This window comes from Orycteropus afer, unplaced genomic scaffold (genome assembly GCF_000298275.1).
Source record: "Orycteropus afer afer isolate SDZICR_OR568_19922 unplaced genomic scaffold, OryAfe1.0 scaffold00362, whole genome shotgun sequence".
Lineage (NCBI taxonomy): Eukaryota > Metazoa > Chordata > Mammalia > Tubulidentata > Orycteropodidae > Orycteropus > Orycteropus afer.
The window spans coordinates 1,847,649-1,875,160 of NW_006921949.1; the positions used below are offsets into that span (position 1 = coordinate 1,847,649).

At 37.0% G+C, this 27,512-nt stretch overlaps 1 protein-coding gene across 1 annotated transcript in view; it reads right to left on the minus strand.

Moving 5' to 3' along the window:
* The window catches only part of ADAMTS6 (ADAM metallopeptidase with thrombospondin type 1 motif 6), a 461,116-nt gene that overhangs the window by 81,952 nt on the left and 351,652 nt on the right, over window positions 1-27,512 (minus strand). Inside the window, exons 15-19 of the mRNA XM_007952853.2 lie at window positions 24,365-24,498; window positions 22,623-22,746; window positions 22,026-22,106; window positions 14,874-15,037; window positions 13,748-13,886 (exon numbers count right to left, since the gene is read on the minus strand). Of these exons, the coding sequence (XP_007951044.1) occupies window positions 13,748-13,886; window positions 14,874-15,037; window positions 22,026-22,106; window positions 22,623-22,746; window positions 24,365-24,498 (642 nt within the window). The remainder of the gene's footprint in view (window positions 1-13,747; window positions 13,887-14,873; window positions 15,038-22,025; window positions 22,107-22,622; window positions 22,747-24,364; window positions 24,499-27,512) is intronic.

Consider the following 27,512-nt stretch of genomic DNA (forward strand, 5'->3'; position numbering starts at 1 on the left):
TATCTACCTAGTGTAAATGTTCACCTCATATGCCTGTCTTTTGTTTGGCTGGAGCCACAGGAGTGGCTCAATTCCAGACCTGAAGGGCAGCTATGGGCTATAGTCTCAGGGGTTCCACCAGTCATCTGATTTCTTGATTGTTGCTTCTATGGATGTTGCTTGTGGGTCCAAATAAAATGAAGTCCCTGATGGCTTCAATCTTTTCTCCATTTATCATGATGTTGATTATCATTTCAGTTATAAGAATTTTTGTTTCCTTTATGTTGAGATATAACGTACACTGAAGGAGCTCTGGTGGTGCAGTGCCTAAGGCATTTGACTGCTAACCAGAAGGCTGGAGGTTCAAACCCACAAGCCACTGCTTGGAATTAAGACTGAGCAATCTACTTCCATTGAGATACCACCTCAGAAACCCAAGGAGGGGTCGTTATGAGTCAGATCTGACTTGATGGCAATGAGTTTGGTTTTCTTTCTTTCTTTTTTTTTGGTTAATGTACACTGAAGGCTGTAGTGTTTGATCTTCATCAGTAAATGCTTCAAGTCAGCTAGACTTCCAGCAAGCAATGTTGTATATCTGCATATCACAGGTTTGTTAGTGAGTCTTCCTCCAAACCTGATGCCACATTCTTCTTCATATAGTCCAGCATCCTGGATTATTTGCTCAGCATATGGATTGAATAAGTATGGTGAAAGAATAAAACCCTAACACATACCTTTCCTGATTTTAAACCATGCAGTATCCCCTTGTTCTGTTTGAATGACTGCCTCTTGGTCTATGTACAGGTTTCTCATGAACACAATTAAATGCTCTCTAATTCTCATTCTTTTCAACGTTATCCATAATTTGTTATGATCTACAGAGTCAAATGCCTTTGCATAGTCAATAAAACACAAGTAAACATCTTTCTGGTATTGTTTGCTTTCAGCCAAGATACATCTGACATCAGCAATGATATTCCTCTTGTGAACCCAGCTTGAATTTCTAGCAGTTCCTTGTCAATATACTACTACAATTGTTTTTAAATTATCTTCAGGAAAAGTTTACTTGTGTATGGTATTAATGATGTGGTTTGATAATTTCCACATTCTGTTGGATCAGCTTTTTTGGAATGGGCATAAACATGGATCTCTTCCAGTCAGTTGGCCAGGTAGCTGTCTTTCAAGTTTCTGCAATAATAGTAAGAAACTTTAATACCCCACTTCCAATGAAGGACAGAACAACTAGAAAGAAACTTAGTAAAGATACAGAAGATCTAAACAACACAATCAACCAAGTAGACATCATAGATGTAAAAAGAACACTCAACCAACAAAACAGCACAATATACATTCATTTTCAGTGCACATGAAGCTTTTTCCAGAAAGACTATATATTAGGCCACAAAGCAAGCCTCAAAAAATTAAAAAACATTGAAATACTACAAAGTTTATTCTCTGATAACAATGCTATAAAAGTATATATAAATCAACAACAATAAGTTCAAGGAAATAAAATAAAATACATGAAACTGAAAAAACACCCTGCTTAAAAACTACTGGGTAATGTAAGGAGGGCGTTTTTCAGTTTCTTGCAGTTTATTTCCTTGAACTTATTGTTGTTGATTTATATGCAATTTTATAGCATTGTGATCAGAGAATACACTTTGTAGTATTTCAACGCTTTTAAATTTATTGAGGCTTGCTTTGTGGCCTAACATATAGTCTTTCTGGGAAAAGCTCCATGTGCACTGAAAATGAATGTATATTGTGCTTTTTTTTTTTTTTTTTTTTTTTGATGGAGTGTTCTGTATACATCTATGATGTTTAATTAGTTGATTGTGTTGTTTAGATCTCCTGTATCCTTACTGAGTTTCTTTCTGTCCTGCTTTAAAACTACTGTGTAATATAATAAAAAAAATGAAATTAAAAAATTCTCTTGAATCAAATGAGAAAGAAAAGAGAACATACTAAAATCATTGGGATATAGCAAAAACAGTACTCATAGGACAATTTATAGCAATAAACATGCATATCAAAAAAAGAACAAAGAACCCAAATCAATACCTTAACCAAACATCTCCAACAACTAGAAAAAGAATAGGGGGAAAAAAAAAGAAAAAAAAAGTGCCTATAGTCTACAGTCACCAGAAGAAAGGAAATAATAAAGATTCAAACAGCCATAAGTGAAACAGAACAACAATGGAAAGAATCCACAAACTGGAAGTTGGTTCTTTGAAAAGATTAATAAAATTGACAAGGCATGGGAACATTTAGCAAAGAAGAAGAAGAAGATACAAATAACACAAATAATAAATGAAATAGGCAATGTCATAATAGAACCAAGTGAAATAAAAAGGATAATAACAGAATATTACGAAGAAGTGTATTCCAACAAACTGGAAAACCTAGAAGAAATAGATAAATTTTTAGAAACATACTACCTAGCCAAACTAACACAATTTGAGGTAGAAAATATGAACAGACCCATCACTCACTCTCTCTCTCTCTCTCACACACACACAGAAAGAGAGAGAGAGAGAGAGAGAGAGAGAGAGAGAGAATTGAACGCGTCATGAAAAAAAACTCCCAACAAAAAAAGTCTTGGCCTAGATTGCTTCACAGGTGAATTCTACCAAATATTCAGAGAAGAGTTGACACCAGTTTCACTCAAACTATTCCAGAAAATAGAAAAGGATGGACTATTCCCCAACTCATTTCATTAAGCAAGCATAATTCTGATACCAAAACAAAGCAAAGATACCACTAAAAAACAAAAATTATAAACTAGTATTCCTCATTGAACACAGACACAAAAATTTTCAACTAAATCCTAGCCAATGGAATTCAACAACATATCAAAAAACATAATACATCTTGAGTAAGTGGGATTCAAACGAAGTATTCAAGGATAGTTCAACATCAGAAAAACAACATAATCCACCACATTAAAAAAAAGAGAGGAAAAGAGACACATGATCATATTAGTTATACAGAAAAGGCATATGACAAAATCCAATACCCATTCTTTATAAAAACATTCAGCAAAGTAAGAACACAAGGGAAATTCCTCAACTTAATTAAGGGCATATACACAAAACCAATGGCCAACATTATTTTTGATGGAGACAGACTGAAAACATTCCCCTTATGATTCAGAACCAGATGAGGATAGCTTACCACCATCCTATTCAATACTGTATTGGAAGTCTTCTCACAACCTACTGCCATAGAGTTGGTTCTGACTCACAGTGACCTTACTGTCTTAGCCAGAGCAAAAAGGCAAGAAAGGGAAATAAAAGACACCCAAATTGTCAAAAAAAGAAGTAAAACTATCTCTATTTGGAGATCATATGATCAATATATAGAAAAATCCCAGAGACTCAGCAAGAAAACTACTAGAACTAATAGAAATATTCAGAAAGTGGCAAGGTAAAAGATCAACATATAAAAATCAGGTTCCTCTACACAAAAAAGAGAACTCTGAAAATGAAAACAAGAAAACATATTATTTATAGCACTTAAAAGATAAAGTACTTACAAATTAGTCTAACCAGAGACACAAAAGATAAATACAAAGAAAACTATAAAACACAATTGCTAGAAACCAAAAGAGATGTATATAAATGGAAGAATAATATACCATGCTTGTGGATAAGAAGGCTTACCATTGTAAAAATGATAATAGTACCCAAAGTGAGCTATAGATATAATGCAATCCTGATCCAGGTTCCATGATCATTCTTTAAAGAGATGGAAAAACTAATCATCAACTTTGTATGGAAAAGAAAGGGACCCTGGATAAGCAAACCACCACTACAGAAGAAGAACAAGTAGGAGGCCTCACATTCTCCAATCTCACAACCTACCATACAGCCACAGTAGTCAAAACACTCTGGTACTGGTACATTCAGGTGGCCAAAAAACATATGAAGAAATGCTCAGAGTCATTAGACATTAGAGATAAAAATCAAAACAACAAAGTGAGATCATCTTACCCCACTATTAATAGTAAAGTCCAAAAAACAGAAAACAAGAAACACTGGTGAGGGTGTGGAGAGACTGGAACTCTCATACACTGCTGGTGGGATTTTAAAATGGTGCAACCACCGTGAAAAAGATATGGTGCTTCCTTAAAAAATTGGAAATAGAAATACCATATGATCCAGCAATCCCAATACTAGGTATACTAGAGACATAACAACTGTGACACAAATAGATTTATACACATTTATGATTGCAGCATTATTCACAATAGCAAAAAGATGGAAATAACATAACTAGTCATCAATAGATGAATGGATAAACAAACTATGGTATATAAACCCTACTATGCACACATACTACATAATGTTAAAGAATACTTATGAATCTGTGAAACACCTTATAACATGGACAAACCTAAGGAACATTGGGCTGAGAAAAATTAATCAATCACAAAAGGACAAATATTACATGAGATCACTACTTTAAAAAGTGAAGAAAAGCTCCCATGGGGAAAGAAACATTGAAGGTTACTAGGGGTGGGAGAGGAAAAGAGGATAAATTACTAACTAATGACTGCTAACCAGAAGTCTGGTGGTTCAAACCCACCAGTCAGTCCTTGGAACGAAGGTTGGGCAATGTACTTCTTTAGTGATATTGCCTCAGAAACCCAAGAAGGGGTTGCTATGAACTGGATCTGACTTGATGGCAGTGCACTGCGTTTTGCATTGGATAGACATATGTTAACTTGGGTGAAGGAAAAGGCAATACGCAACAAGGGGAAGGTCAGCACAAAATGATCAAGGCAAAGGAAGACATTGGGAAGAGCAGAAGAGTTAAAGATAACAAAGGTAAATACTATTACATACCCAATCTTATAATAACAGTTATAACAATGTACAAATGGATAAGGATAGACATATAAGAACATGACTAGGAAGAATAATGGGACTACATCCACAAATATGTGCTTGACAGAGGATATTTCTACATATGTACTTACATTTGCTACAAATACATCTATAAATATAGTAGAGTAGACAAGGGCAAAGGCCTCAAAATTTCTTACCTATAACCAAACACCTTGAGGAAAAGAATCACTGGGCCTGGGGGCTCAGAACTATAGTCAACAGTTATACCAAGTTCCATTAGTATAACATAGTCCACAAAGAAAAAAGTTCTACATCCTATTTTGATGAGTAGTGACTGGAGTCTTAAATCCTTGTGAGTGGTCATCTAAGGGGCATCATTGGTCTCTCCCTGTCTAAAGCAAAGAAAAGTGAAGAAAATCAAAGATGCAGGAAACAATTGGTCCAAAAGACTAATAGACCACATGAACTCCAGGTTCCCTGATCCTGTGACCAGAACTAGATGGTGCCTGGCTAGATGGTACCACTGCTGACTACTTTGAAAGGGATCACAATAGGAGGTACTGGACAGAGTGAGAAAAAAACGTGAAACAAAACTCAACATCATTAAAAAAAACATGCTTACTGGTTGGATAGAGACTGGTGGAACACCCAAGACTATGGCCCTTAGATACCCTTCATGACTGGAACTGAACATATCTCTATGGTTCAACTTTCAGCCAAATGACAGACAGGCCTATAAGGTGAACAGTAACACCAGGGAGGTATGTTGTTGTTGTTGTTATGTACCGTTGAGTCAGACCCGAGTCATAGTGACCCCTCCTTAGGTTGCCAATGCAGTATCACTACAGAAGTAGATTGCCCAACCTTCCTTTCGAGGAGTGGCTGGTGGGTTTGAACTGCCAGCCTTCTGGTTAGCAGTCAAGTGCTTTAGGCACTATGCTACCAGGGAGGTATACACTCTTTAAACTAAACCATACAAGATTCAAAAGGGATAAAGCTGAGAAGGCAGGATAGGAAAGAAGGATGATAGAAATGGTAAACAGAGGGAGGAAGTGGAAAGAATGCTATTGAATTGAGGAGATCAGTGTCAGAAAACAAAATGTGTATGAATTGTTGAATGCAAAACCAATTTGCCTCATAAACTTTCACTAAAATCACAATAAAAAGTAAAAAATAAAATAAAATAACAAAAAACTCCTACATTTATCCTGAAAACAACAACCCATAGCATCTCAATGTTCTTAATCAGGCTAAGGAAGTGTTTCATCACTGAGTCAGAGAAAAAACGATTACTTGCACTGAATCACCAGCAATGCTTCCTGCAACATTTCATTTGTCATTCCGTGTATGCTAAGGAACAGAAAAACAGTCTCAAAACTTCCTATCATAAAAGATGTCATAAGAGAAAGGTATTATTATTGTTCCCAAACCTAACCAAAATCCCAAGGTCCTGCCAATAATAAAATGTGTGGGATGGTAACAGGTGCAATCTGAGATTGCAATTGCTTATTCTTTGAGATCTTGTTTTCTCTTTGTAAAAAATTTGATAGCGTAAAAGACACTGAACAATTCCCTGGGAAGATGAACGTGGAATATCATAATTAAAGACTGATTATACTATTCACCTTTAGATTCTGAATTACAACTAAGTGGAAACAGATGAACAAAAATGACTTTTCCCTGAAAGATTTTTTAACTATAGAAGAAGTTCTATTTCCTATTACAAACATTTGCTGTCTGTCAGTTTGTCATACTGTGGTGGATTGGGCATTGCTGTGAGGCTGGAGGCTACACCACTGGTATTTCAAATACCAGCAGGGTCATCCATGGTGGACAGGTTTCAGTGGAGATTCTAGACTAAGACAGATTCGGAAGAAGGAAGGGGACATCCACTTCTAAAAGCATTGGCAAGTGAAAATCTAACGAACTGCAGTGCAACACTGATATGTGACTGGAAAACTTTATCTATGAACAGCCTTGAAACATTGTCTAATATAGGGCCAGAAGATGAGTCCATCAGGTCAGAAGACACTTAAAATATGACTGGGGAAGAGCTGCCTCCTCAGAATAGAGTCAATCTTAATGACGTGGATGGAGTAAAACTTTTGGGACCTTCATTTGCTGATGTGGCACAACTCAAAATGGGAAAAAACAGCTGCAAACATCAATTAATAATGGGAACATGGATACGATGTATGAATGTAGGAAAATTAGAAGTCGTCAAAAATGAAATGAATGCATGAAGATTGATATCCTAGGCATTAGTGAGCTAAAATGGACTGGTTTTGGCCATTTTGAGTCAGACAACCATGTGATCTACTATGCCAGGAATGACAAATTGAAGAGGAATGGTGTGGCATTCATTGTCACAAAGAACGTTTCAAGACCGTGAAATACAATACTGTCAGTGAAAGGATAATATCCATACCCCTACAAGGAAGACCAGTTTATAATACTATTATTAAAATATATGCACCAAACACCAAATCCAAAGATGAAGAAATTGAAGATTTTTCCTAACTTCTGCAGTCTGAAATGGACCAAACATGCAATCGAGATGTAGTGGTTATTATCGGTGATTGAAATAAGAAATTTTGGAAACAAAGAAAAATCACCAGTAGCTGGAAAATTGGGCCTTGGTGATAGAAATGATGCCAGAGATCACGTGACAGAATTTTGCAACACCAATGACTTATTCATTGCAAATACCTTTCTTCAATAACACAAATAGAGGCTATACAATGGCCTCACCAGATGGAATACATAGGACTCAGACAGACTCTATCTGTGGAAAGAAGCGATGGGGAAGTTCATTATCTTCAGACAAAACAAGGACAGGAGTTAACTGTGGAACTAACCATAATTGCTCACATGCAAGTTCAAGTTGAAGCTGAAGACAATTAAAATAAGCCTACAAGAGCCAAAATATGACCTTGATTATATCCCTCCTGAATTTAGAGACCATCTAAAGAATAGATTTGGTGCACTGAATGCCAATGACCAAAAACCAGAGGAATTGTGGGATGACATCAAGAACATCATCCATGAAGAAAGCAAAAGGACATTAAAGACAGGAAAGGAAGAAAAGACCAAAATGGATGTCAGAAGAGACTCTGAAACTTGCTTTTGAATGGAGAATAGCTAAAGCAAATGGAAGAAATGACAAGGTAAAAGAGCTGAACAGATGATTCAAAGAGTAGCTCGAGAATAAAAAGTCAACTATTATAATGAAATGTGCAAACATCTGGAGTTAGAGAACCAAAAAGGAAGAACATACTCAGGATTTCTCAAGCTGAAAGAAGTAAAGAAAAAGTTCAAGCCTCACGTTGCAATACTGAAAGATTCCAAGGGCAAAATACTGATGCAGGAAACATCAAAGGAAGATGGAAAGAATCCACAGTTACTGTACCAAGAAGAATTGGTCAATGTTCATTATTTCAGGAGGTGGCATATGATCAAGAACTAATGGTACTGAAGAAAGAAGTTGAAGCCACACTGAAGGAGATGGCCAAAAACAAGCCTTCAGGAATTGTTGTAATACTCATTGAGATGTTTCAGCAAATGGATGCCATGCTGGAGGCACTTACTAATCTGTGCCAACAAATCTGGAAGACAGCTACCTGGCCAACTTGAAGAGATTCATATTTGTATCCATTCCAAAGAAAGGTGATCCCACAGAATGTGAAAATTATCAAACAATGTCATTAATATCACATGCAAGTAAAATTTTGCTGAAGAGAATTAAAAATGGTTGCAGCAGTATATAAACAGGGAACTTCCAGAAATGCAAGCTGGATTCAGAAAAGGATATCACTGGGAGATAAGCAGGGAGATATCACTGCTGATGTCAAATGGGTCTTGGTTGAAAGAGAGTATACCATGAAGATGTTTACTTGCGTTATTGACTACACAAAAGCATTCAACTGTGTGGATCATAACAAATTATGGATAACATGGAGAAGAATGGGAATTACAGAACACTTCATTGTGCTCATGAGGAAACTGCACATAAGACCATCAGGCTATCATTTGAACAGAACAAGGGGATACTGCATGGTTTAATATCAGGAAGGGAGTGTGTCAGTATTGTATCCTTTCACCATACTTATTCAATCTGTATGCTGAGCAAATAATCCGAGAAGCTGGCCTATATGAAGAAGGGTGCAACATCAGTATTGGAGGAAGACTCATTAACAACCTGCAATATGCTGATGACACAACCTTGCTTGCTGAAAGTGAAGATGACTTGAAGCACTTACTGATGAAGATTAAGGACTATAGTTAGCAGTACAGATTACACCTCAACATAAAGAAAACAAAAATCCTCACAATTGGACCAATAAGCAGCATCATGATAAATGGAGAAAAGGCTGAAGTTGTCAAAGAGTTCATATTACTTGGTTCCATGATCAACACCAATGGAAGCAGTAGTGAAGATGTCAGACGACATATTGCAATGAGCAAATCTGCTGCAAAAGACCTCTTTAAAGTGTTGAAGGGCAAAGATGTCTCTTTGAAGAGTAAGGTGCGCGGGACTGTCAGAACTAACAAATCCATCCTGGAAGAAGTGCAGCTGGAATGCTCCTTGGGAGAAAGAATGGCCAGACTTCATCTCACCTACTTTGGCCATGTTGTCAGAAGGAACCAGTCCCAAGAGGAGGATATGCTTGGTAAAACAGAGGGTCAGCAAAAAAGGGGAAGGCCCTCATGAAGATGGATTGACACAGTGGCTGCCATGATGGGCTCAGGAATAGCAAGTAATGTGAGGCTGGTGCAGGACTGGGCAGTGTTTTGTTTCTGTTGTACATAGGACCCCTGTGAGTAAGAGCTGACTTGAGGGCACCTAACAACAACAACAACAACAACCCAAGCCATGGTATTTTCAATTGCCTCATGAGCATGTGAAAGCTGGACAATAAATAAGGAAGACTGAAGAAGAGTTGATGCTACTTAGTTGTGTTGTTGCCAAAGAATACTGAAAGTACCATGGACTGCTAGAAGAACTAACAGATCTGTCCTGGAAGAAGTACAGCCAGAAAGCTCTTTGGAAGAGAGAATGACCACCTACTTTGGTCATGTTGTCAGAAGGGACTATTCCCTGTAGAAGGATATCATGCTTGGTAAAGCGGAGGGTCGGTGAAAAAGGGGAAGGCTCTCAACAAGATGGATTGACCTAGAGCTGCAATGATCAGCCCAGGTACAGAAAGAATTGTAGGGCTGGCACAGGTCTGGGCAGTGTTTTGTTCTGTTGTACGTAGGGTCACCATGAGTTGGAGCCAATTTGACGTCACTGAACAACAACATCTGCTGTTCCTATTATATGCCTTTGAGTCAATTTCAATTCATAGTGACCTTATATGACAGAATAGAACTGCCATAGGGTCTCCTAGGCTGTAATATTTTGGGGAGCAAATTATCAGGTCTTTCCTCCTGTAAAGTGACTGGTAAGTTTGACCTTAACCATTGCATCACAAGGCCTGGTGACACAGTGGTTAAGTACTTGGCTGCTAACTGACAGGTTGGTGGTTCAAACCCTCAAGCCACTACATGGGAGCAAGATGTAGCAGTCTGCTTCCATAAAAATTACAGCCTTGGAAATCCTATGGGACAGTTCTACTCAGTCCTATAGAGTCATTATAATTTGGAATTGACTCAACAGCAGTGAGGGTTTTTTGGGGGGGTGGGTGGGGGATTTAACATCTGCAGTCTTTGAACAAAATTCCTGAGCCCAATAAACTTATCCTATCATAAACCTCTTGTATATAAGGAACTTTGGGAGCAGGTTGAAAATAGGGGTATGTGTGTGACGAGTAATTGCGATCTGCACCCTACCTCCTAGGAAGTACATTTTACCTAATCAAAGTAAAAATGAAAGTAAAAAAAAAAAAATTGAGGAACTTGATTTACTTGTCTATGTAATTAAAATTATACTCTTTCTCTCTGGAAATCCCTATGCCCCACCCCATAAGAAAATTAGCTGTTATAAACTCTCATTTCCCACAGTGGAAAGAACTAACACAAATACATAACTGCCAAACTGAATTCTTTTTGTTCATTCACTTATCTGTAAACATTTTGAGCGCTGTTTCAGCGGAAGGAAGATGGGGCCATCTACTTCTGTAGTGATACTGCCTCGGAAACCCAAGGAGGGGTCGCTATGAGTCGGGTCCGACTTGACGGCACATAACAACAACAACAACAATATGTTTCAGATATTGCTCTAGAGTAGAATGAGTCTAGAACGATGCACAGACTTCAGTGATGAGAAGGTGGATTTTATGTGTCTATAGTAAGTTTCAGTTTCTTTGTCAGCCAAGATCAGTGGTTCTCAAAGTTGTGTGTGCATCAGAATCACCTGGAAAGCTTGTGAAAAAACAGATTGCTGAGCCCCACTCCAGAATTTCTGTTCAGTAGAAACTAAGGTAGGGCCCCCAAATTTGCATTTCCAAGAAGTTCTCTGGTGATGCTGATATTACTGATCCAGGCACCACACATTCAGAACTACTGACCATGACCAATTCCAGCTTTTCATACCACCCCTGCCAACTTTCAAGCATTGCACGCCTCTCTTCCAAGGAAGGAAATGGGCTCCATGAATGCTGTCATTATCGCTCACACCTGAGCAGAATTCAGGTTCTCAGAATCACTTCAAATATCTCATATTAGTAGCTCCAGAATCAAAGAAAGAAGTATAAATTAAAAAACAAAAAAAAAAAGAGGAAACTTCCCTTCCAGGGACTTTTCTCCCTCCCTGTTCCTCTTTCTGTTTGTTTTTATTTCTTATTTCATCTGTTATCGTAAGAAATTGCTTCTGTTTCTCGATACAAATGTTGATGTAAAATAAAACTCATTGGGATTTTTTCAGAGTTCTCAACTTTACTAAAATCATAGATTTTCTTCTAAATACAGTTATCACAGTCATTTTGCCTTTTTTTGTTGGACTATCTCCTTTCTGAACAATAGACTCATAGGGTCAGAAGGAACACTGAAAATTCACTTAATCCCTCCTTGGCTTCAGTCAAGACTGTGTCTAAACCATCCCCAAATATAGCAATTTTCAGTACAGAGAAGAACAGGCACTAAGAATTTCCCATTCAACATTCTGTCACATCGCTGAAGACACGAAATGGCTTTCCCTCAACATTTTCTTATCCAAGCTAATCAGACTCAACATTTAGACTTCCTCATTTGATTTCCTGAAACACTAAATTATTTTTGCTCTCTTTAATAACTTATCCCAATTCACCTCAGGGCTAAATTATGTATGTACTGTCCTAATGAAGATTTCTTTTGGTACATGGAAGGGGTAAAGTTGTAGAATGAATAAAAATGAATTTAAGAAAGGTATATATATGTAAATTTTCTATTTGCTTACAGTGGCAGTGCATTTATATATATATCAATGCCACTCATGTATAATACAATGGCATTCATTTGAACAATTAATTGCAAGTGTCTTTTATTTTACTAAAAGAACTGGTAATGTTCTAGTTTTTAAAAGTTTGCATTATAGTCACCAACCATTTCATACAAAAAATGGATGGAAATTAGAGATCTTTTTAAATATGTAATTATATATAACTTCATGACACTTCATACAAGAGAACACATTAATATATTAGTATTCATCTGCTTTTTTAATTTATTCATTTAGTATTTAGTATCAAAGTTGCAATTTTAATTTAATCAGTTATTTAATTCTGTATGAGCCTAAAAATGTTCAATTTATTATATCATATTCTTTTCTGTGAAAATAACTTCTCAGACTCAAGTCTTGAGAATAAGAGGCTGTTTAGAGATTCAGTGAGAATAGGTCAGGAAGGACGAAGCCCATGTGAAACTATATGCTTCAGAGCAGTTTAGAAAGGGAAAACAGATAATATGTCAGAGTATGGGGTAAAATGGGATGACTCACTTTTTAATAATTCAAAATAATTTCAATTTTGCCCATTCTAAATATCATTATTCAAGATCTAATCACTGCTTTTGGAAAGGTGAGGTATCTAGTCCAGCCTAGGGTTGAGGGACAGGTTTGTTTTCCTTGACTATTGGGATCAAGGTGTACGGTGGAGGCGATGCATTTAGTCTCCAGAGAGAAGGAAGATGCTGCTCGCACAGCACTTCTACTCACCAGTCCATGCAGCAGCAAGGGTGTTGGCTTTGAAGGAAGCCAACTGTCCTGCTCTCCCAGCCAGAGGTAAAGAATTGCATTGGTGGCCACTAGAGGGAGGAGGATTAGGAATAGAGTAAATTGTGGGGAAAAGGCACCCATGAAAAACGCACATGGGACAACCAACACATCACCAACCACCGCCTAGCAGCTACCTCTCTGAGGGACTATAATAGGGTCAGAATACACCATTAACCCAGAGACCCAGACACCAGTCTCCCAGTGTAGAATAGAGCCCCTTAACTTTGATGGCTGGAGAAGGGAGTTTGATAGGATTGTGGGAAACACATAAGCACATAGGTACAAATACACAAGCACACATGCACACAAACACAAACACACAAGCACACAAACACACATTCTCACCCCCCATTACAAGAAGTTTCATCTGTGCCGTCTGATTCTTACTCTCATTTTCTTATTTAAATTTCTTGATGTTCTTTACCAAGAATGTGTTCCCGAAAAGCAAACAGCCCACCTTCAAGACAGTCTTGGGAGAAGCACCAGGAGAGACACTCATTGTGCCAAGATGTATTTTATCAACAAATCTGTACAAATTACACAAGGTTGAAAACAAATATAATGTAATATAATTAAAGCAAAGTTTCTTTTGCTAAATTACAGCTTGAAGCAAACCTGCAAGAAATGTTTTCAATTAGCTTCTTTAGCAAACGCAAAGCATAGCTCAAAATATGTGTTGCTCTCCATCCTGCCCTTTGGGTGGGCTGTCTAGTAGATGTCTTACCTCCAGCACAAGTAGCTGAGCATTCTGACCAAGGCTGATGATTCCAAGTAAAGCTGACTTCATTGTCTCCACTGCCCGTTCGAGTTATGGGAACGTTGAATTTATACCTAATTCCCAAATTCTGTTCCTGAAGCAGAACCTGCCATTGAAAACAACTGGTGAAGACAATTAAAATACAATGAGCATTCATTCAGATAGTTATTATTTCTTTTGAAGAAGAAATGTCATAAAGCAAGTCTTTCAGGAAATTCAAGATAACCTTTAAAATACATGCATTTATATAGAATTTTCTTCTTACATTTTCATGAATACACTTTTGGGGCTATGTGATGGGCCTGGTTGAGTGGCTGGGCAGCTGGATGGAGTATTCCCTGTGATGAGACTGGTAATCAACTCCATGGTGGAATCTACTGTGAGCAGCTGAGTGATACTGCCTTTGGGTTATGTGGTCTGCTTCCCATATATAAGAAACAGCTTTGGAATTGGTCCCTAGTTTATGGCATGCTTGCACCCTGTGTGTAGCAGTGTCGATGGTAAGCAGCCTGCCATGCTCTGCTGACCTTGGGACTTTCAATAGACTTGAATTAATGGCATTAATGGCCTCCCGTGTGGTTTGATATAACATCAGAACTGTGCCATTTTATCTGTCGACCTTGTGCTTGTTAGCCTCAGCAGCCAGTCAGTAGCTGCCTGAGTGAAGAAAAGCCTCTAGCTCCAGTGGGCTGGGAGCAAAAGGCAGAGCTGAAGCCCAAGGCTGAGGGGCTTTCACCCAGCCCCGAGGGGCTGGCATTTTGAACTTGGACTTGCAGCCTCCCGAACTGTAAGAGAGAAACTCTTGTTTGTTCAAGCCGTCCCATTTGTGGTATATTCCTGTCAGAATGGCACCAGGTAACCAGAACAGGCTCTTTTACTGATTTCCCTTATTTGGATATAAAAAATACAATTCAAGTAGACATTGAAAAGATCAAAGAGTTATAACACTGCACAGATTTGATGTTCTCAGGAAAATGATTTTACTTTTATTTACCTTAATTTTACCACATGTAAAACAGGTAATAAAGCTTTCCCCTTCTTACCCCATAGCATGATTACAAAAGTAAAAATGGAATGGCAAAGGCACATTTACCATAACAATGAGATTTTCCGAGGTGGGACCTAGGGCTTCCAAGGATTCTGGTTCATCAGTTGGTCTCTTGTAGTGAAAAGCTGTGCCAGCAACATCAAACTTTCTAGGCCAGTCAATAGTCCAGGCACCATTAATATAGTAATCATCACCTTCAGATTTTAAAGCTAAAAACAAAAAACATATACACATACAATCCACCTAAAAATGTGAACACTTCATTTAACAGAATGATACTGATCAATAACTGCACTGAAGTGTACAATGAACACTCATTTTCATTTAGTTCGTTTATAGATGTAATTGTTGACCATTTTCTTAAGTACAAATTAGAATGATAATTTTCCATATGAATGTGAAGAAGATATTACTAAAGTATATATATAGTGTCTTTGATAGAAAAGAGTGGAAGGTTAACCAAAAGGAATAGTTTTGTGGAACTAGCAAGGAAAATTATGGGGGGGGGGTGGATAACTGGGGATGAGGGTAGAGTTGGGAATCAGACTTTCCCTTCCAAACTTAAAATAGCAGTTCAATAAATAGGGGTAGAAGAAACTGTGGTACTGGCGCACCGACAATGGAACACAGAATAATGGAACCAAATAAGTAGGTAAAAAACAGACCCAAGTACCTATGGGGATTTAGTATATGGCAAAGGAAGCATCACAAATCAGTCAAAGAAAGATAAAAAGAAATGAAGCTAAGACAAATGACTAGTCTTTGGGCAAAAAAGTAAAAAAAAAAAAAAAAGCTGAATTTATATCTCATGTTTATATATGAATACTAAGTATATACCCAAAAGAACAGAAAACAGGGACTCAAAAAAACTTGTACACATGTTCACAGCAGCAAAATCCCAATAGCCTAGAAGTGGAAACAGCTCTAATGTCTATCAGTGGATGAATGGATAAACTAAATGTTGTATATCCATACAAGGGAATAATATTCAGAAAATCATGAATATTTTAATTTTGGAAATGAAATACATGTTACAGCTACTATGAACCCCAAAACCATTATGCTAAGTGAAAAAAAATCTAGACATAAAAGGTCATATATGATTCTATTTATATGAAATATTCAAAATAGGAAATCTGCAGTGCTGGAAAGCAGCCTGGTAGTTGTCAGGGATGGGGGAAAGGAGGAGGTGTCCTTTCAGAGTGATAAAAATATTCTGAAGTAATATTGTGAATGTACTGAACCCCACTGACTGTTCATTTTATAATGGTTATTCTGATGTTCTGCTATGTGAATTTTACCTCAATAAAAACAAACCAGAAATAAAAGAGCAAAAAGGGGGGGGGGGAAACACACCAGATGGGTAAATATTAAATATAAAAATAGTTAAACCATAAAACATCAGAAGAAAATAAAGGAGATCTTAAAAAAAAAAAAATTTGGAGTTTGAAAGTTTTTATAATGATGACAAGATAGCCAGACTCTACAAAGGAAATGATTAATAATACAGATGCATAATATTTTCAAAACTTTACAAACACTTTTTTACATAAAAAAGATAAAAAGCATCACTCACTGCCATCGAGTCAAATCTGACTCACAGTGACCCTTCCTTGGCTTTCTGAGGTGGTATCACTGCAGAAGTAGATTGCCCGACCTTCCTTCCGAGGAGCGGTGGGTTTGAACTGCCAGCCTTCTGGTTAGCAGTCAAATGCCTTAGGCACTATGCCACCAGGGGTTATTAGCACTACTATACAAAAGCTTCTATGCATAAACAAGACAGTAATAGACATGTGTATTTAATTTTTTTCAGTATGCTAGCTTGCTTCAAAACCTTAAATTCATCTGGCCAAATGAACAAGCAGTCCAAAAGGACAAAAAGGTGATGGTCCAGAGTTTCTGGCCTTTTAGGCCCCTACCATTTGTTCTGGGAGCTCTGGTAGCATAGTGGATAAGGCACTTGACTGCTAACCAGAAGGCTGACAGTTCAAACCCACCAGCCACTCCTCGGAAGGAAGGTTGGGCAATCCTACTTCCGTAGTGATACTGCCTCGGAAACCCAAGGAAGGGTCGCTATGAGTCAGGGCTGACTCGATGGCACATAACAACAACAATCATTTGTTCTTAATACTATGGATCATTTTCATCCCTTTCATCCCATCTACATGGCAAATATATTTGTAATTCTTGACTTCAGATATGTTATGAAGATTTATTTAATTGTAAAAAAATAAATCTAATTAACCTTTTGAGATAGGAACATGTCAAACAAATTTAAGGATTAAATGTTTCTTAGATTTTAATTTTTTTATTTTCAACTGTCATTTGCACTGGTTTTCTGTATCATTAAAATATCAACATTACTTATATTATACAAAGTCATCTGAAGGAACTAGAAAAGTTATAAAATGTATGCATCAGTTCTTAGACATTGGACAGAACTTTGCAGTACTGTGAGACAAAAAGAAGAGAAAAAAGGTGAGCCCTATGTTAGTCCCATTTTCCCTCTGAAGGCACTGTCTGGCAGGGCAAAAAGGGAAAACTGATGCAGAACATGTGGTCTTATTGAATTAAGAAGACAGAGATTAGAAATTGGGAAAACACAGATAGCTAGAATTTGCAGTTAAGAATAAGATACCTGTGTAATATGTCATAATACAAATTAAAATTCCCAGCAGCTGTGAGTTCTCTTTCAATTTGAGTTCTCATTTTCCATTTTCTCAACTACTAAATGAAGGGATCCTAATTCCCTTTTGCCGTTAGGGATATCTACCTAATGGTGCCATGATGAAACTAAAAAAAAAAAAAAAAAAAAAAATCACCAAGCATTTAAGAACTGAGCAATAACTGAGTAAAAGGAGGATTACAGGGAAATTGCAGAGCATTGTGGGAAAAGGTAATACTGTTGCAGTTGTTAGGTACTTTCAAGTTAGTTCTGACTCATAGCGACCCTATATACACAGAAAAAGACATTGCTGCGTGGTCCTGTGCCATCCTCACAATCATTGCTTTGCTTGAGCCCATTGTAGCAGACACTGTGTCAATCCATCTTATTGAGGGTCTTCTCCTTTTCCACTGACCCTCTACTTTATCAAGCATGATATCCTTCTCCAGGATCCAGTCCCCGCTGATAACATGACAAAAGTATGAGAGACGAAGTCTGGCCACTCTTGCTTTTAAGGAGGATTCTGGCTGTACTTCTTTCAGGATGGACGATCTGTTTGTTCTTGTAATCCATGTTGTTGTTGTTGTTGTTGTTATGTGCTGTCGAGTCGGCCCCAACTCATAGCGACCCCTCCTTGGGTTTCCGAGGCAGTATCACTACGGAAGTAGGATTGCCCAACCTTCCTTCCGAGGAGTGGCTGGTGGGTTTGAACCACCAGCCTTCTGGTTAGCAGTCAAGTGCTTTAGCCACTATGCTACCAGAGCTCCCTATAATCCATGGTATTTGCAATAATCTTCACCAACACCACAATTCAAATGCATCTATGCTCCAGTCTTCCTTATTGCCCAGCTTTCACATGCATGAGGCTATTGAAAATACCATGGCTTGGATCAAGAACATCTTAGTCATCAAAGTGATATTGTTGTTGTTGTTATGTGCCATGGAGTAGGACCTAACTCATAGCGACCCCTCGTTGGGTTTCCGAGGCAGTATAACTATGGAAGTAGATTGCCCTATCATCCTTCTGAGGAGTGGCTGGTGGGTTTGAACTGTCAGACTTCTGGTTAGCAGTCAAGTGCCTTAGGCACTATGCTACCAGAGCTCCCCAAAGTGATATTAGAAATCTTATTTTTGTCGTGAGTCTTGCTGATGCAAAACAAAATCCAAAATTATGGTGAAAAAAAAAGAAGAGTCTTCTTAAATAAAGAGACTGATGGTACAGGTGTTCTATCTGGAGAATGAATTCTAGACACACTCTTATTTTTAAAAGCTGTAAAGGATATTTTTAAAGGGAATGAGAATTCATTCAGTTCTCACTAGGGGTCTCTGGGGAACCCCTAAAGCTGTCTCATGTTATATTACCTGAAGGATCAAACATCAAAGGGAACTTCCACTTCTTTCCATGCTGATATAACCAGTATTGGGCATGCACTGCCACTGTAAGCAAATAGAAAACTTACAAAATGTATGTATCAGATCTTAGATATTGGACAGAACTTTGCAGGACTGTGATACAAAAAGAAGAGAAAAAAGGTGAGCTCTATGATAATCCCACTTTCCCTCTGAAGGCACTGTCTGGTAGTGCAGAAAGGGGAAATTGATGGAGAACATGTGGTCTTACTGAACTAAGAAGACAGAGATTGGAAATTGGGAAAACAGAGATAGCTGGAATTTGTAGGATCACAGAACCTGAGTGGAAGGAGAGAATTTGTTGCTGTATATTAATCTGCATATGCATACAATGTAAGTTCATGAAACCAGGCAAAAAAACTAGTGAGAATCTGTAAGCAGAATAATCCCAAAGCTGGGAAAACATTGTGATTCATCTACCCAGGGCATTCAGTAGAGACCCAAGAAACATGCCTTTGTAGTAGGGTTATACAAGCTCTAGAATAAAGGCTTTTCTGGACTCACCGAAACAAACCTCAAAAATAATGCTCAAAAAAATCAAGCTGATCCACAAGTTATTTATACTCTTTAAAGGTAGAAAACAAAATGCAAGCATCAACAAGTAAATAGCCATAATGTACAACATCCACTGAAAAATTACTAGAAATGGAAGCAGGAAAATGTGACCCACATCAAGAGGAAAACCAAACAAAAGAAACAGACACAGAAATGGCAGAAATGATGTGAATAGCAGAAAAGAACTTTCAAACGAATGTACTCGAAGAATTTAAAGGAGACACACACACACACACACACACACACACAAACAACCCAAAAAAACTAACCTACTACCATTGAGTCAATTCTGACTCATAGCAACCCTATTGGACAGAGTAGAATTGCCCTATAGGCGTATAGGGTTTTCAAGGCTGTAAATCTTTACAGAAGCAGACTGCTTCATCTTTCTCCTGTGGAGAGGCAGGTGGGTTCAATCCACCAACCTTTTGGTAAGCAAACAAATACTTTAACCACTGTACCACCAGGTACACACACACACACACACACACGCATATGGAGAAACTAAAAGATACATTTATAGATACACACACATTAAAGAATCAACTGGGCCAATGCTTTTAATTTTTCCTTTTCAACCTAGTCCAAGCAAAATGGCACCCACAAAGAAGGGTGGTGAGAAAAAGAAGAGTCACTCTGTTCCCAATGAGGTGGTGACTAGAGTATAGCATTAATATTCACAAGTGTACCTGGAATGGACTTCTAAAAGTGTGCCCCTTGGGCCTTCAAGGGGCTCTGGAAAATTACCACAAAGGAAATGGGAATGCTAGATATGTGCATTGACACCAGACTCAACAACGCTGTCAGGGTTAAATAAATAAGGAATCCATAACCATGTACAGAAAATGTAATGAGGATAAAGATTCATCAAAATCTATACACTGGTTACATATGTTACTACTTTCAAAAACCTATACACTTTCAATGTGAATGAAAGTTAACAGATGATTATCAAATAAAGTTGTTATAAAACTGACTTCTTTTTTTAAAAAAAAAAAGACCAACTGAACTTCTAGTGATGAAAATAACAAAATCTGAAAAAAATTCTTATAGTCAATTGATCTTTGACAAAAATTGAAACAGGGAGAATTATAGCCTTTTCAATAATGGTGCTAAGGTTAATTGAATATTGAGCCCACAGCCATCGAGTTGATTCCAAGGCTATAAATCTTAATGGAAGTAAATTGCCTCATCTTCTTCCTGTGGAGCAGCTGGTATGTTTGAACCATCAACTTTCTAGTTAATAGCCAAATGCTTTACTCACTATGCCACCAGAACTCCTTAATTGAATATTCATATAGAAGAAAATTAACCTTCAACCTTTCCCTTATAGCTTACTTATTTAAAAATTAATGGACCATATAGCCAAATGTAAACATTAAAACAATAAAACATGAAGAACCATTGAAGATAATCTTTGCAACCTTAGAGTAAGCAAAATTTCTAATATAGATCACAAAAGCACAAACTATAAAATAAATATAAATTAGATTTCACCAAAATTTAAAGACACTATTAGGAAAATGACTAAGCAAGAAACAAAGTGGGGAAAACTCTTCACAAAACATATATTTGACAAACACTTGTATCCAGAATATATAAAGAACTCTGACAATTAAATTTTAAAAAACTTAATAGGCAAAATACTTGCTTAGACACTTCACACACACACACACACACACACACTATATATATATATATATATATATATATATTCAGTAAAATTAAAATGACTGACAATACTAAGTGTTGACAAGGATGTGGAGCAACTGGAATACTTCTACATTACTGGTGGGAATATAAAATGATACAAGTACTTTGGAAAACAGTTAAGTAATTTTTTATAAAGTGAAATAGGTATTTATCATATAATTCAGCTATTCCACTTCCAGGCTTTAACCAGGAGAAATGAAAATATATGCCCACACAAAGCTTGCTTATGAATGTTCAAACCAGCTTTATTCGTAATAGATAAAGACTGGAAATGACTCAAATATCCATTCACAGGTAAATGGATAAAAAAAAAATTGTGGTATATCCATACAATAGCATACTATTTGGAAACGAAAGGAATGAACTTTGGAAACACTCAATATACAAATATCTAAAGAACATTGTACTGAACCATAAAAGCCAGACATTATACTGTATGATCCCATTTACATGAAATTCCATGAGATCAATGTTTGTCTGAGGCCAGGACTGAGCTTGAGGGGATCTGACTGTAAATGGAAATGAGATAATTCTTTGGAGTCAAAGAAATGTTCTATATCTTAATTGTAGTATTTATATAGATACATGTAATTATCAATAATCATTGAATTATATACTTATAATGGATGCATGTTACTATATTTACATAAAGCACAAAAAAATTGATATAAAAATATCAAATAACCAACATTGTGAAGATTAAGATATAAGCTATTAAACTGTTTTTGATATTTACATGTGGTCCTTTAAAACTTGGAACTTCCTTCATCTTAACAAAAACATGTCTTTTCCCTCATGTTATTATCCTGCTTTTCTTCATTAATTTTAAAAATCCAGCAAAATATGCTACTTACCAATATAGTTCTTTGACATGGCAACTTCTCTGACTTCAATGTGAACAGAACCTCTTGGTATCTGCACCACTTCCATGTACCCTGGAACACAGAAGGTTACCAGTAATAATCAACATCTACAACCTTGGTCAGAACATGAAGATTTGTAACCATTCAGTAATAACAGTTTACTTATCCTTCTGTTCTTCCTGTGACTTTATATTTTATAAATTATGAAATACCAGCAAATTCTCTTTTGGGTTCATGAATACATCCAGAGTACTTTTAGATTTCTCTAAAGTTACCTCAAGATATCTTTAAAGCCTCACATGTATAATATTAGTTCTTTTTTTCCCCCTCCACACATGACCTCCCACCAATGCTCTGTGGGAATGCATATCTTAAAGAAATGTGCCTAAATGAAGTTAAGTAGAGAGGAAATAATATTTTCTTGAAATATGTTACATGAAGCCACATTTTATGCTTATAGGACTGAAAGCAATGTGAGAAAAACAAGCTTGTTTGTCTACATAAAGACACTGAAAAATAAATGGGGAAAATCAAGTGTTTAGGCTATTCCAAGTACACCAGAGGTGTGAAGAAAAGTTACACACTCACCTCCTCTGGGCAACGAATCATTGAAGAACCCTTCAATGGCATCACATGTGCTTCCATCCCCTCCACAGACTCGACATCTATCTTCCCTAGCATCAGATCCCAAAATATTATCACAACCTACATGCTGAAAACAGAGAAGAATATTCATTGTGTCAAAAAGAGGAATCCTCATAACTATAGCTAAGCAAATAAATGTAATTTACTTATTTTTCCAGTCAATGGAAATCAAAACAGAAAATACTTTTCCTCTTTCCATTTTTACTTTCACTGTCTTGGAATTCCTAGCTAATATGTCTCAACATACAAGTTTAAAGGAAAAGAAACTAAACCTTCTGGAATGAATGTCTATATTTCTAACCTAGACTTTACATTTACAGATAACTTCATTTACAGATATCATGCTTCAGCTCCTAAAATAGTGTCATTTGTTAGCAACAGGTTCTTACTTATATCCTCAATCAAGAAATGTAAGAACGAAGAAAAAATTACAGTTTCAGATGTGGGGTTCTATGCAGGTTTATTATAACAACAAGAGTCCTGATTGAGCATTAACGTTGGCTCTTTTTAAACCACTAGCTCTTTTTAGATATCTGATTGTTAGTGTCAAACATTAGTTGTGGAATTCAGGCCTGGGTAAATCTTAAAAAATGAATACATGACCACCAGCTGAATAAAACTGCCATAAGGATAAAGGAGGTGTAATCATGAAATTTAAGAAGCTGAAATTTCACCTCTCAATTTTGCATTTAATCATATAAATGTGGATTTGCAAATATGTATTACATGCACACTTTGGGACTTGAATTTGCACATTTGACCTTTTGCCATTAATACCAAGCAAGTACTGTCTGAATTAAATCTGTACCTGGGTCTTTGTTATATGAAAATACTTGAATACAGTTACAGAAATAACTGTCTAATTCAATAACACACACACACACACACACAAATTGGATCATCAGATACATTTAGAGACAAGTAGCCAGAAGGATAGAAACTTTTGCAAAAGACTATGAAACTAAGTAGACAGTATTTTTATCTGTTCTTTCTCAATTTCTATGACAGTTTCGTGTTTCCCTTTAAAGTAAAAAACAAGCTAAAAATTATGAAAACAGTGGCTTTTGTGGCTACCTACACTCTTTTCTTATTATGATAAGAGTCATGCACAAGTCCAAGAAAATAACATGATGGCTCCTACAACTCCCAACTCATCTGGCTAATTCCCTAAAGTAAATTCTTCAGTAAGGTTGAGAGTAACTCTATAATGAAAACCATGTTAAATGCTTGAAAAGGAGACAAAATAGGAGGAGCAAAGCATAGCTGTTTCACACTTTGAGGAAAAAAAAAAGCTATGAAATAAATCAAATAATCTTCCAGTGAGAACATGTGGTAGGCATATGAATAAGAGCTGAATCTTGTTCCCTCTCTTTTTCTATCATCTTGTTTGTAAACAGAACAAAAGAATAACAAAAACTCAAGCCTAAAACATTTTCATAGCTCTGACAACCACTGTATACATAATTAGAAGAACAGAATAAAATTCTACTAACATGGCACTTGAATATGAATGGATCATTTACCTTTAACTACACAAATTGTCACCTTTACTGAAAATTGAAATTTCTCTAAAATGGGGCTCTTGTCATTAAAAGTAAAAATAGTATTAATTAGGAAGGATCTGCTATCTCAGAAAAAGTTAAATCTCAAAAACATCAACGAAAAACAGTGACAAGCTGAGCAACCTTGCATTCTCCATTGATACAGATATCAAGTGAATCCGTATTGCACTGAGTACCATCAATCACCGCAGGGGCACGTTCAGTGTAGAAATTGTAACCTTCAGCCAAGCAGTTTAATGCACAAGGTTTTACTCCACCTGGATAAACACAGTAGAAGAGAAGTAAATGGGTAGCTCTCCTAATAAACAGTGAGTCAAAATTATCTATAGCAATTTTATAATTCATATAGACATTTACTTTCTCCTTTGTTAAAATTTCTTATATATTTTCATTGAATAAGAACCTGCTCAGCAGTTTTAAGATTTAAAATTCAAATATATCTTAGGTCAAAAGGGATAACAGTAGAGGCACTTGAATGTTGGGGGAAAAATGAATGAAATAAAAACTATTTCAAAAACTAACAAAGGAAATAAATTTTATCAAAAACTTGAGACAATGCTCTTAAAATAAATAGGAATAGCTGCTAAACATGTAACTTGTTGCTGAAGCTATTATAAAATTATGCTACTTCCAACAGGACTATGGTAGATGAAAAAGAAAATAATATTTGTATCTGCCTTAAACATATCCTATTCTGTAAGGTTTGTTTCTACATACATATACATTCTCGTGACATTGGTATGAAAGATAAAATTAATAATAGTATTGAATATGAATATTTTTACGAAATTAGCAAATAAAAGGTAAGTATTAAATATAGCTTTAAACTTGAATAATTAAAGCATATCTACTTTTGTGAATGAACGCATGTAATTGTTCTTGAGCATTTTAATTTTGTAATTGAAATGTCTATTTGTTAAGGTTGAAATGAAAAACAGGCACAAATAATGGCAATTAAAAAAATCAGAGTACATACAATAGCTTTACAGTATATTAGAAAAGTAACAATGAATATTTCTTGTTGTTAGTTCATAAAAACATAGTGACCCTATGCACAACAGAATGAAACATTGCCCAGTCCTGCACCAGCCTCAATTGCATTGATACTGCCTATTTTGACAGCCACTTGTCCATCCATCTCGTTGAGGGCCTTCCCCTTCTTCACTGACCCTCCACTTCACCAAGCATGATAACCTTCTCTAGGGAATGGTCCCTTCTTACAACATGACCAAAGTAGGTGAGATGAAGTCTGTCCATTCTCGCTTCCAAGGAGCATTCCATCTGTACTTCTTCCAGGACAGATTTGTTCATTCTTTTGGCAGTCCATGGCACTTTTTTTTTTTTTTTAATTTTATTTTGATTTGGGTGAAGATTTACAGAGTAAATTCACTTTTCATACAGCAGTTAACATATACTTTGTCTCATGTCATTGACCAAAATTTACAATGCAACAGCTCCCCTCCCACTTCCTCTCCATAGTTACCTCTTTCCAGTGTCCATCCCTCCATACTCTTCTGCGCCCTGAGCTGTCTCCCTGTGCATAAGCAGCCCTTCCTTCTCCCATGATTGTTCTCTCCAGGGTGTGTGTCTACTTGAGGTAAATGTTTAACTCACTTGCCTGTTCTTTGGCTGGAAACCACAGGTGTGGGTTCAATTCCAGACCTGAAGGGCAGCTAGGGGCCATAGTCTCAGTGGTTTCACCAGGCTCTATTGGACCAGCAAACCTGGTCCCCACCTTCTTTTTTCTTTTCTTTTTTCTTTTTTTTTTTTGCCTCCAAATGATTTTGAGTTTTGTTTCACATTGTTCTCCCTCTCTATGCAGGATCTCGTACATCCCTTCCAAGTGGATGACAGTGGTAGCCGGGCACCATCTAGTTCTTCTGGTCTCATAGTTGTATAGGTTGCAGGTCAGATGGTGTACCAGTCGCTAGGACTGATTGTTTCCATTCATTTGGTTTTCTTCTTTCTTCTTGACGAGGAGAAACCCATTGTTGCATCTAGATGGCAGCTTGCTAGCTTTTAAGATCCTAGTCGCTACTCACCAAAGTAGGAGGTGGAACAATGTTTTGTATAGTATGTTATGCCAATTGAGCTTGATGTCCCCTGTGACTATGGTCCCAAGCCCTCAGGTTCTACTACTCGGTCCTTCTGGGTAGCTGGCTGTGACCAAACAGTGACCACAACCTTGCCCCTTGTCAGCTCTGCTATACACCTGGGAATGTTGATCATTCACATAAACTTATAGGACCACTGTCTGCCAACCCTATATATGTTCTTGGATACACTCCCCATTTCATAGACATACCTAATTGTTTAGCCTAATCACCCATCTATCTATCCGTATACCCATGTTCACCTTCACTGACAACGCAGTACTGTATGTGCAAAAGGGTTCATATTTGTTGTCTCTACTTCCGATGTACCTCTCTATGTCTTTCTCATCCTCAATGGTGCCGTATTGGTCACTCCCATTTGGTACATTGCCAGTCCATGGCACTTTTAATATTCTTCACCAATACCACAACTCTAAAGCATCAACTCTTGTTCAGTCTTCGTTGTTCATTGTCCAGCTGTCACATGCACATGAGGCAACTGAAAATACCATGGCTTGGATTAGGCGCACGTTACTCTTCAAGGAGACATCTTTGCTCTTCAGCACTGTAAGAGGTCTTTTGCAGCAGATTTGCCCAGTGCAATACGTCATCTGATGTCTTGACTGCTGCTTCCATTGGTGTTGATTGTGGAACCAAGTAATATGCAATCTTTGAAAACTTCAATCTTTTCTCCATTTATTATTATGCTGATTATTAGTCCAGTTATGAGGATTTTCATTTTATCTTGAGATGTACTCTATACTGCAGACTGAAGTCTTTAATCTTCATCAGTAAGTGCTTCAAGTCATCCTCACTTCCAGCAAACAAAGTTATGTCATCTGCATATCGCAGATTGTTAATGAGTCTTCCTCCAATCCTGATGCCACGTTCTTCTTCATATGTTTCAGCTTCTGGAATTATTTGCTCAGTATACAGATTGAATAAGTATGGTGAAAAGATACAACCCTGACACACTCCCTTCCTGATTTTAAACCATGCAGTATCTCCTTGTTGTGTTCAAATGGCAGCCTCCTGGTCTATGCACAGTTTCCTGATGAGCACAATTAAGCATTCTGGAATTCCCATTCTTCTCACTGTTAACCATAATTTGTTATGATCCACACAAACGGATAGTTTTGCATAGTCAATAAAACACAAGTAAAGATCTTTCTGGTATT